Source organism: Alternaria burnsii (assembly GCF_013036055.1).
Source record: "Alternaria burnsii strain CBS107.38 chromosome Unknown 705, whole genome shotgun sequence".
In the NCBI taxonomy this organism is placed as follows: Eukaryota; Fungi; Ascomycota; class Dothideomycetes; order Pleosporales; family Pleosporaceae; genus Alternaria; species Alternaria burnsii.
Window position 1 is genome coordinate 35900 of NW_024066107.1, and position 12154 is coordinate 48053.

Consider the following 12154-nt stretch of genomic DNA (forward strand, 5'->3'; position numbering starts at 1 on the left):
TTAATAATCTATATAAGAAATAAACTATTTAAGTTAATTATAATAAGTATAATAATAAAATATATCTATTTTATATACTTATTATAATCTATTCTTACTATTAGTAACTTATTTTAGTTTTGCTAATAGTTTTTTTTTAATAGCTACTATTATATATAAGCTCTACTATTACTAATAGTTTAGTATTAGTATAATATTAGTTATATAACTTATTAAGCTCTATATTAGCTATTTTTTTTTACTAATACTTATTAAAAGAGTTTAGGTCTAAATCTTTTTTTAAGTAAAGAAAAATTCTTTTTATCTATAATAAATAGTATTATATTTATATTTTATTATATAATAAAAATTTAAAGTATATATTTTTTTTAAAAAAAATAAAATATATACTAAGCTTACTTATAAAATATACTTTACTTTATAATTTAAAGTAAAAACGTTTTTTTTATAACTTATACTTATAATCTAAATATACAAGCTATTTCTTACTATTTCTAGTAATATAAAGTAAATACTATTACTTATAGTTATGCTTTATATATTACTAGTACGTTTATTATATTAATAGCTAGACTTGTTAATAACTACGCTAATTAAGCTAGTTTTAGCTTTATATAGTAATATTATAACTTATAGAAGTTAGAATAGCTTAATTAATTTGTTTATTAAGATGTCTAAGTATAATAAGGTAAAAGTGCTTTTATACAGTATACTGTATGCTGTGTATAATATAAGTAAGACTTTTCTCTTGCTAAAATATCTCGTACAACCTGTAATATTTGCGGAAGGAAAACTATTGAATCATAGTAGAAGCGTTAAGAGTATTCCCCGTACCCACTGCAGGTGCACCCTGACGCCAGATCCCAAATACCAACAATGACACGACATAGACGGCAAGACTGATCAAGACGATAGGAATTACAAGCTTGTTGTTCGAACCCGGGTCCTTAGAGAGGGGCTCTTCTTGTGTGAACACATCGTCTTTCTCCCAGTGATGCTTCTCCCAAGGCAGACTGCCCACTCTTTCCTTGAAAGGAATATAGCTCAGCTTGGGCGCTCTGAGACATGCTTTGGCAACCTGGAGTGCTACAATTTCCAGGCCAGTTGTTCTAAGAGTCATGTTAGTGCTTGCAATAGGGGATAGAGCGAGGTGATGACGTACGGTAGAACCCAGCGTTGGATGAAGTACATAAGCCATCCATCGTAGGCTTGCATACGTGTCATCATCCAACTAATGTCAAAAAGCTCCTTGACGCGTGGCTTGTGCAGTTCTTGATACGCTTGAAATGCATTCCTCACTTCGGTATCGGTGGGCTTTTTGTTTGGATGGCGATTGACCAATGTGTGCAGCTCGTTGGCGAGGCGGACAGCGCCTTCGATAGCCAAGTTGCCTCCAAGAGCAGCGTTTGGCGTCACTTTGTGGGCCGCGTCGCCGACAAGGACGGTCCGGCCAAAAGACCAGTGCGATAAAATACCTTCTTCGAGAGACACCATCTGGCCTCGAGATCGGGCCTTCCAGATGTCTCCAAAGACCAAGTTGTCGCTGATGGGGCAGTCTGCTAGTTCAGCTGCTCTGGCATCTGCATCTGCCTGTGAAAAGCGTAGACGATTGGGATATCTGACAATCTTTGGCAGTTTGCTGACCACAATGAAGTAGATTGCATCGGGTTGCGTAAGGAAGAGGAAAGAGAATTTGTCGTTGGCGACGGTCGTCATGTCCTGTGTGCCTAGACCAGGAATGTATGGAGTGATGCCAATCAGGCAGCTGTACTCAGTCTTGATGGCGTGCTTTTCTGCGACTGAAATGAGGCCTGGGGACAGGTTGTCTGCCTTCTGCCACATGATGTCACGAACGCCGCTGTGGACACCATCGCAGCCGGCAATGATATCACCTACGTGCTCAGTGCCATCGGAGAGTACAGCTCGCACTTTGTTGTTCTCTTCGATGATGTTGACGACACGAGCGTGCTCTATGACTTTAGACTTGTCGGGCAGCTGTTCGTACAAGGTCTTCAGATATGCTCTCCTCTCCATTGTGAGAGCTATATATCCAGTCCTACAAGTATAAATTATGTTAGCTGGTGTCGAGAAGGACACAAAAGCAGTATTTGATGACTAAACCTGCCTACCTTCGATTCACAAAATGAATAAAGTCTTGGGCAAGGTAGCATTTTCCATCTTGGTCTCTGTGCCAGAATTTGCGCATCTCAGTGCACTGAGCTTCAACAGCTGGGAGTAAACCAAGTTGGTCCAAGATTCGTGCACTTTGGGTATGAATGGTGATGCTTGCACCCCATTCTGGTGCCACGGGGTGTTTGTCAAGGATCACATAGTCTATGTCAGCCTTGTGGAGACTGTGAGCCAGAGTCAAGCCACCAACACCGGCGCCGATGATGATGACTTTGAAATATGGTTCGACGTGGCCGTTCATGATGGTCAGGCGTAGGAGGAAAAGTCTAAAAAAAAAAATAAAAAAATAGCAACAACAGAGGATCTGGCCAGCAGCAAGTACTTGCTTTGACCAGGGTACACGATAGATGGACCAAGAAACCGCTTATAAGTAAAATTCAGACACGAGAGACACATACATGGCCTGATCTACAACCACAATCAAGAGCATTGCATTCGAGCTTGCCGTGTTCCACCTGGACAATAGACGGGGCGGAGAATCGCAAGAGTGGCCGGCCCAACGGCCGGCGATGTCCTGTGCACTGCAAGTGCGTCTTTGGCATCGAGCAACATTCTAGTAATTCCGGTAATTGATGGTGGTTACGCAGACAGCCGGTTGGTCATGACTGGTGCGGAACAGGGCGCGGACGGCTGAGATCTGCGCGCGCTATCGGACAGCCAAGGCCCGAGCCGAACAGCGATTAGCAACGACTGACTCCGTCCGCCCAACCTGCGCGGATACTGACCAGTGCGCAGTCCTCATGTCCGTTCTCCCATACGCGCAATGCTGGCGACCGTATTCCACCCACCCGGTCAGCAGGAACCGTGGGCCCTGACACCAATCCTGCGTCGCAACCGGGAAGCGCATGTCCATGTCTAGCATGTCCGCAAGGGACCCGCGTTAACTTCACGATACTCAAAGGCATTTCAAAAGTCCAGAGCAGAATCGTTCCAGCTTTGGGGCGAATGTTTGGTTATAAGACCAGGCATGTACCTTGAACGCTTTCAGCAGGGACGAAAGTCTTGCAGTTACTACCTACTCCAGTTTCTTCTACCTTCGGCTTGTCTTGCCTTGTATTGTCGATATGCCTTTCCTTGGCTCCTCTCCAGACCTGTCCCCTAGTGGGTCAGACACACGATCTGAGTACGATGCGTCTCAACAGGCGCAGAACATTATCAAAGATGATGACTACGCCGCGAGGATGCTTCCCGGGAGCAGTGAGAAGCCGCTTAGTCAACAACTTGAGCCTATTGCTGTAGTAGGCATGGGTATGTACTGGCATTCTTGAGCTGGTCGGTCGCAAAGCTGACGATCACTGCTAGGATGCCACCTGCCGGGCGATGTGCGGTCCGCATCGGGCTTCTGGGATATGATGATGTCGAATAGGTCAGGGCAGACACCCAAGGTTCCAAAGAGTCGATTCGATGTCGATGCACACATCCATGAAAACAATGATCGGCCTGGTAGCTTCAGTGTATTGGGCGGTTATTTTCTGAACGAAACCCTCCAAGAATTCGACCCTTCATTCTTCGGCATAACCCCAATCGAAGCCATGTGGATGGACCCCCAACAACGCAAGCTGCTCGAGGTCGTATACGAGTCCCTCGAATCAGCGGGAGTTACACTTGACGACATTGCAGGAACAAAGACTGCGGTATTTGCAGCTTGCTTCACAGCTGACTTCCAGCAAATGTGCTTCAAGGAGCCTGCTTTCCGCCATTCCCTGGCCGCCACCGGTGTCGATCCAGGAATCCTGAGCAATCGAATTAGTCACGTCTTCAACCTGAGAGGGCCATCTATCGTAGTAAATACCGCTTGCTCTTCGAGCGTGTATGCTTTGCACAATGCTTCTAACGCTCTGAGAAATGGCGAGTGTACCGCTGCGATCGTTGCTGGCGTGAATCTGGTCTTGGCAGTCGATCAGCACATGAACACCGCGAAGCTTGGCGTGCTGTCACCAACTTCGACATGTCATACGTTTGATGAATCAGCAGATGGCTATGGCCGTGCAGAAGGAGTTGGTTCGGTATATCTCAAACGCCTTAGCGATGCCATTCGTGATGGCGATCCGATTCGCGGTGTCATTCGATCAAGCGCCACCAACAACAACGGGCGGGTGCCTGCTGTCGGCATCACACATCCCAACCTGGAAGGCCAAGCTGAAGTCATATCTACAGCTTACAAGCGTGGAGGTGATCTCGATCCGCGATTGACAGGGTATTTCGAATGCCACGGCACAGGTACAGCTGTCGGTGACCCGCTTGAAGTACGAGCCGTCTCTCTTGCTATGAACCAGTCCAGGCAGCACAGTGACGGACCATTGATGATTGGGGCCGTCAAGACTAACATTGGGCATAGTGAGGCAGCTTCGGGGCTGTCTGCACTGATCAAAGGCATTTTGACTGTCGAGAGAGGCATTGTGCCACCCACGCACGGCCTGGTGAAACCGAGTCCCGCCATCCAATGGAAGGACTGGAAAGTCACAGTGCCAGTGGTACCCTCGCCGTTCCCCAAATTGCCTCTCAAGCGAGTCAGCATCAACTCTTTCGGTTACGGAGGAACTAATGCTCATATCGTCGTTGAGAGCGCAGACTCTCTCTTGGTCCAGAAGCAATCCTACAAGTATCTAATTGATACCGACAAGACGATAAAACCACCAAGAGGAGCCTTTAAACGTAGTCGGAGTCACCTTCTTCTCTTTTCCGCTCATGATAAGTCTGCGTTGCAGAGAAATTTTGCTGCCCATAGCGAGGTTGCCAAAAACTACGAGCTCTTGGACCTGGCCTATACACTAGGCAACCGACGTACAGCATTTTCAAGCCGCGGCTACACAGTTGTCAGTCCGATGACACAACGCCAGACCAATTTGGGCGAGTTGTTTGTTGCCGAAAACAAGAAGACACCGACAATCGGCTTTGTCTTTACTGGGCAAGGCGCGCAATGGGCTCGTATGGGCGCGGAACTTATGACCTACTACCCAAGCTTTCTCCACAGTATTCGAATGCTTGACACAGCTTTGGACGAACTTGAAGATGCGCCAGACTGGACCATTGAGGATACCCTTCTCCTTCCGGATGACATTTCCCCAGTCAGCGAAGCCGAATATGCCCAGCCACTCACCACGGCTGTTCAGATTGCTCTCGTACAGCTGCTGAGGCTCTGGGACATTAATCCTACTGTCACGGTGGGCCATTCATCAGGAGAAATTGCGGCAGCCTTTGCTGCCGGATACATCTCTGCATCACAAGCGATTGTATTTGCGTACTACCGCGGCCTTGTGGTTCGAGACGTCAGCAACGAAGGCGCGATGCTTGCTGTTGGTCTCGGCGCTGAAGCAGTCGAACCGTACCTGGTTGAATTGAAGGGCAAGGTTCTCGTGGCCTGCCATAACTCCCCAGCTGGAGTCACTTTATCAGGAGACGCATCTGCAATTGCTGATATCCAAAAAAGGCTAAGCGCAGACAATGTGTTTGCGCGGCTAGTCAAGACAGGCGGAAAGGCATACCACTCTCATCACATGGAGCCCGCTTCGTCCAAGTATGAGAGCCGCATTCGCCGTGCTAGAGAGGTATCCATGCAATTGGATATTCCACTGAAGACCAATGCTAGAATGGTGTCTTCTGTGACAAACAGCGTGATTGCCAAGGATGCTGTTCTGGACGAATTCTATTTCAGCAGGAACCTGAAACAGCCTGTTCTCTTTAACCAAGCTGTTCAGTCAATTTTGACCGACCCCATGTTTGTACATGTCAACACGTTGATTGAGATTGGCCCACACAACGCAATGGCCGGGCCGATCAGCCAGATCAAGACAGCTTTAGGACTATCTCAGCTCGAGTATCTGCCGTCGTTGCTCCGTGGCCAAGACGCTGCGTCGCAGATGTTGAAGCTTGCAGGAGAGCTTTTCTTACGAGATTATCCACTAGATATTGTAACGATCACAGCGGAAGAGAAGTCCAGCAAGAGTGGCAAAATCGATCTCAAGCACGGTTGTCTGATCGTCGATTTGCCGCCTTATCAGTGGGGCAAGAAAGCTTATTGGGCTGAAGCGCGACACAGTGACGAGCTTCGTCATCCAAAGTACCCACGTCATGATCTTCTTGGCTCCATACTCCCAGGAGGCTCTTTATCGCAACCGACATGGCGCAACATACTTCGCATTCGGGATGTACCTTGGCTAGTAGACCACTCGTTGGGTGGTGAGGCTGTGTTTCCAGCTGCTGCTTACTTCTCAATGGCCATGGAAGCAATCACACAACTTACCGAAACCAGTGGTGAAAACGTTCACATCGCCAACTACGTGCTCCGGGATGTGACAATCAAAAAAGCCCTGGTCATTCCAGACGATGACACAGGGATTGAGTTACTGTTCAGCATGCGACGCGCAAACAATCTAGAGGACGAGGAGCAGCGTCCTTGGTGGAGCTTTAACGTGTGTTCCATCAACCAAGATGGGTTGACCAACGATCACATGAGTGGCAGCATCGCAATCAATGCTCGTGCAGAGCGTCCTGCACCAAGACCATCCCTTCATCTTCCCCAGCGAGCGTCTGGGAGAGAATGGAATCGGGCTCTCCGCTCGGTGGGATTTGATTACGGCCCAACATTCGCCGACATGACCGACATTGAGTTCAATGGCGTTGACTTCATCTGTCAAAGCAAGACGCAAGTCAAAACCATGGCTGGAAATATCATTGGCGAGTCTCGTCATGTACTTCATCCGGCAACTGTCGATTCATGCCTCCAATTGATGATTGCTAGTATCTTTGCTGGAAGAACACAAGCCATGTCTGCGGCTATTGCACCCACTCAAGTAGACGAGGTCTCTATCTGGCCACCTACAAGGGACCAGCTGAACGACGGCTTTGCGACAGCCTGGACAGACGAGCGCGGATTACGATCATTTGTCTGTGGTAATCAACTGGTGGCAAAGAATGGCCAAGTTCTAATGGAGATGAACAACATGCGCGGCACTCTTTACGAAGCAGCTGTTCCCCAGTCGTTATTGGCTGACATGAAGTCAATGCCTTATGGTAAAATGACATGGAAGGTCGATATTGACTCGCTCAAAACTGTCCAGAGTGTTGAAAAGTTCATCGAATTGGCTCATTTCAAGGACCCTACTGCCAAGATACTAGACACTACTGGATCCTTACGCCTAAACATCCTAGAGAGATTCCCCGAACTGAACTACACAATCATCATGACAGATACCAACGCCAAAGAGAAGGACACCAGCCAATTCAAGAATGCCAAAGTTGTCACAGCTGATGCGAGTACCAGTCTTCTTGACCAAGGCCTTCAAAAAACAGTGTACAGCGTAGTCGTCGCTCAGAAGAATAACGCCAACGTCTTCGAGCTTTCTCAGATGCTCTCCTCAAATGGAAAGCTTCTCCTGGAGTCTGGTGACGCTGTGGTGGTGAATCAAATGAGCCCCCCGAAGAATGAAGAGAACGCATCGAAGGGGATCGTGCAGATTGTCCACCGTGAGGCCGACACAACCATGCTGGAGAGAGTACAAAGGTATGTTCCCAATATTCATCATACTAGTTGTCGTTCTCTTACCTAAGCAGATCCCTTTCTCAACTCGACTACGCGTCCACGACTGTACCGCTCACAAGCGTCGTAGATGTCAGCGCTCATGTCATTGTGCTGGACCTCTCCAAATCCATGCTTGTCAACTTGACACAGCCCGAGTTTGAGGCTCTACAGAAGGTTCTCGATTCGGCTCAGACACTGCTATGGGCTACCTCTGGAGGTCTCTTGGATGGGAGAATTCCAGAGGCAGGCATGGCTGCGGGTCTCTTGAGAGTCATCCGAGCTGAGCAAGCTAGCATCAACGTTGTAACCATTGATTTTAATCCCGACAATACCACAACTGCTCAAGCTGCAGACAGTGTTGCGGCAAACGTTGCGCGCCAGATCGAGGATCCCTCCAGGATCGAGCACGAATACTGTATTTCAGGTGGTCAGACATACATCAGCCGACTAGAACCGAATGAGGAAGTCAACGCTGTCGCAATACTTGACAAGCAAGGGCCAGAAGACGTTTTGCTAAATGCCGACATGCGACTTGAAGGCGATGTCCGATCTGGCCAAGTGGTTTTCAGTCGTATCAATGAGCAACCCAGGATCGCTGCCGAGGCTGTCGAAGTAGCTGTAACCATGACCGGCTTGAACAAGGAGGGTGTCCAGGTGATCAATGGGACTGACACCAACACAATCTTCAGTCATGAGATTGCCGGTGTTGTTCAGCGTGTTGGAGATTCTGTACGACAATTTGGTATCGGCGATCGCGTCGTTGGCTTCAGCTTTGATCATCTCAGCACTCACCAAGTGATACCCGCCAAGATGCTACAGAAACTTGATGAAGAAGAGTCTTTACTAGACATGGTTGGCCTACCCATGCCGTACGCCACTGCGCTTCACGGCTTGAAGACCTTGGCTGTCGTCCAGCGCGGCGAAAGGGTTCTTATCCTCGAAGGCACTGCTGCTGTATCTGGCGCAGCCATTGAGATATCGTATCTGTTAGGTGCCATACCATATGTCGCAACTGCAAGCCGAGAAGAAGCCGAACGTGTCACTCAGCAGTTCAGGCTCGGCCGCGATCAGGTTTTCGCGTCCCAGGAGGAGTTGTTCATGTTTCTACGCCGTTACAGTGATCGGAACGATGTGGATGTTGTTTTCAGCTCTGCGGCGACTTCTGAGACTGCCACTCGCGAAGCCTGGCGTACCATATCGTCGTATGGTCGCTTCGTTAGCTATGGCAAGAAGAGCGCGCACAGGCGTACCGCTGTCGACTCAGTGCCCTTCTCTCGCGGTGCGAATTACTATTCTTACGATGTTGTTGATCTCTACAAGCAAAAACCGGTGGTTATGTCGAGCCTTCTTGCAGAAACAATCAAGTTCTACCGCGAGGGTCGAATTGCAGCCCCACAGAACCTTGTGGTCCGCAACGTCGCAGAAGTAGACGATGCAGTGAGCAGATTTGGGGACAATTTTAGGGCCGGAAAGACTGTGCTTGAGTACAAGCCATCAGAGAGGCCTGTGAAAGTTGTGCGAGTTTCTGCTGAATCGAAGCTTGATCCCGAAGGCACTTACTTACTTGTCGGATGCTTGGGTGGCCTTGGGCGCAGTCTGACCATGTGGATGATGAAAAGGGGAGCTCGAAACTTCTGCTTCCTGTCGCGCTCGGGTGTCGATGCTAGAGACGCTGCTCAGCTGGTCAAAGATCTCGAGACAGCTGGTGCGGTTATCAAGATTGTGAGAGGAGATGTCTCGGTTCGTGCAGACGTTCAACGAGCCGTTTCAGAAATATCTGCCCATCGTCCTATTAAGGGAGTTGTTCATGCTGCCATGGTTCTCCGGGTAAGTTCCATATTATGTGCTTGTTCCAGTCCTGACGGCCATTGACAAACATTCCATAGGATAGCATATTCGCTAGAATGACTTTCGAAGATTGGCAAACATCTGTCAAGCCTAAGGTTCACGGTGCAAGCAACCTCCAGGCTGTGCTTGGAAAAACCCCTCTTGACTTTTGGCTAATGACTAGTTCCGTGTCTGGAATCCTCGGAACCCCAGGTCAGGCCAACTACGCAGCTGGTAATGCATACATGGATGCGCTCGCCAGCCACCGTCGCAGTCTTGGTCTGCCCGCTTGTGCTGCCATCATCCCTATGGTCCTTGGTGTCGGAGTTGTGGCTGAGAACACCGAACTCGAAGCAGCGCTGACACGCAAGGGCATGTATGGTATCGATGAAGAACATCTCCTGCGGTCCTTCGAGCTCGCCATCAACATGCAAAAGGCTGGTGAGACCAACAGGGCCATCGACCACTTGGTCATTGGTCTTGATCCTGCTATGCTTTCACAAGCAGTCAAAGATGCCGGCAATGTCGAGCCCTTCTACTTGGCTGATGAGCGGTTCCGCACCCTGGTTCACTACATGAACGGTAGTACGGCTGTGGGTGGTGATGCTGGTGCCAATGTTTTGGCTTCCATGCTGAGTGCAGGCACGCCGGCTGAGGCTATACAGATGGCTCGTGACCATGTTGTTGGCAAAATGTCGCGCATGTTGTTACTGGACTTTGATGTTTTCGAGGGCGATGGTCGTTCGATCGCAAGCTACGGAATTGATAGTATGATTGGTGCGGAGTTGCGCAACTGGATCTTCAAGGAGTTTGCAATGGACATTCCGTTTCAGCAACTTTTGGGCCCCACGCTGACTACAGTGGAGCTGGCAAAGAAGGTTTGCATCAAGCACAGTATCTTGAAGGAGGAGTAGGCGTTTTGGCCCTGTGGTGGCATAGATGCCAGCATATATGTCAGCATAGCAGATCGCGTGTTCCTGTTGATTCTGCGCATGTATTTCCTTATAGCGGCGTTTGCGAATTTTAACTTTTGCTATGTAGTTAGTTATGTTACGTTTTCTCTAGCATTCTTCGAAGATTACCCCTTTTATGTTTGAAGCTTGGTCGATTGACGAGACACGAGTCTTCTTTAAGGAAGCGAGATTTCTAACATTGACTTGTTTTGATGTATTATGTACCTGCCTATACCATCGTGCGATCCAGCCATTGTCATGATGTGTAGTCGGTCAGATGCATGATATGATGTAGAAGCAAATTGTGAAAAAAAAGAAAAAAAAGACAACATCATGTTTGTGAAATCTGCAAGCAGCGAACAACGACAACAGTTTCGAATCATGATTCTTTATTCAATCTGTCAATCTAGGCATCTTGTGCTTTCAACGTGCGTCAATGTCTCAAATTCTATACTCTTCGTCCGGGTCCTGTCCAACCGCCTACATAGTTTTCACAGCCGGCACCATGGCCCTCATTCGATTTTCTCTCACCGCCAACGCAAAGGAGCCTGCTGCGCCAGGCCCCAAGGCGACCGTGCCTAGCAGATTCCACAACAAGGCCGTTTTCTTGGCCTTTTCGGTAAGCCTTGGCGCACTCTTTTCCAACAAGTGGTTTGTGATGATGAAGCATGCAGCCGCGACAATGATCCAATCGAACTGGGTGAACAAATGTGCGCCTTCCACTAGGGCCGCCATTGAGCCTCGTGGCTGGGCGAACACGCTGCGCGGCGATGGCACGTAGAGTCTCAAGATGCCAAGGTCAGTGTTGCGGGTAAAAGACGCAGCAAGCGCGGACAGTACAACGGATACATGGACAGCAGCGGACAGAACGCCTGTTGCGACCAACGAGGCAACGATCCATGGCGCGTCTTCATCTGGCGCACTCTTTCGCTTTGGAGTTTCGAACTGCGTGAGCGATGTTCCCGGACGGCTGGCCAGGACGACGGTGACGATCATGAGCATCGGATTTAGATGGTACCACGCGACAAGGCTTTGTTGAGTATGTGCAGACCAGCCTAGCCATGATGCTGCGTACATGATTACAGGGAAGAGGGCGTTTACCACAAGTGTTGGGGGAAAGCCGCGGGCCTCGTTGAGTGGGATTGTGCAGTCGCGCGTGGTGTAGGCGGATTTTGCGAGGAGGCAGAAGAACAGAGGGGTCACTACAGCGGCACCGGCCATGTTCCAGAGAAACATGAAGAAGACGATACTAAAATAAGGGATTAGCCGGGCAGTACTACTGCTGACGAAGGAGAGATGACTGACTGTCGGAGCAAAAAGCTCCTCACGCCTCGACGTCGGCTTTCAATCAGGACCCACGTGTTTATTGCTCCAAGAACATTGCACATTTCGAAGAACAGCCATCGTGGTGCGTGCACGTCACGGGCCGTGATCAGCATGTCGAAGAAGGCGACTACAACGACGAGATTGCCGTCTACGCTGGGATATCCCGTGAAGGTTTGGCGAAGTGGACGGCCATCAGGAAAGTATCCGTGTTTTGCGGCGAGCGAGACGCCGTCGAGCGTACCGTTGATGAGCATGGTGCCCCAGAGCAGGACCACACTGGCGCCACTCAGCAGCAGCAAGGATTGAGCTGGCGCCATCTCTGTTTCTTTTTTTTCTT

General features: G+C 49.0%; 3 protein-coding genes across 3 annotated transcripts; 1 reads left to right on the forward strand and 2 right to left on the reverse strand.

The window, feature by feature from the left end:
• Window positions 1-212: 212 nt before the first annotated feature.
• Window positions 213-2431, reverse strand: GT037_000014 (fad binding domain-containing protein; the record flags this gene model as incomplete). The annotated part of the gene is made up of 4 exons (XM_038925061.1): window positions 213-217; window positions 835-1109; window positions 1163-2056; window positions 2130-2431. The coding sequence occupies 4 exons, from the start codon at window positions 2429-2431 to the stop codon at window positions 213-215; spliced, it is 1476 nt and encodes a 491-aa protein (XP_038790917.1).
• Window positions 2432-3254: 823 nt separating this feature from the next.
• On the forward strand, window positions 3255-10452 carry GT037_000015 (polyketide synthase; the record flags this gene model as incomplete). The annotated part of the gene is made up of 4 exons (XM_038925062.1): window positions 3255-3438; window positions 3493-7693; window positions 7744-9538; window positions 9598-10452. 4 exons carry the CDS (start codon window positions 3255-3257, stop codon window positions 10450-10452), a joined length of 7035 nt encoding a protein of 2344 aa, XP_038790918.1.
• Window positions 10453-10971: 519 nt separating this feature from the next.
• Window positions 10972-12134, reverse strand: GT037_000016 (uncharacterized protein; the record flags this gene model as incomplete). The annotated part of the gene is made up of 2 exons (XM_038925063.1): window positions 10972-11740; window positions 11797-12134. 2 exons carry the CDS (start codon window positions 12132-12134, stop codon window positions 10972-10974), a joined length of 1107 nt encoding a protein of 368 aa, XP_038790919.1.
• Window positions 12135-12154: the final 20 nt, after the last annotated feature.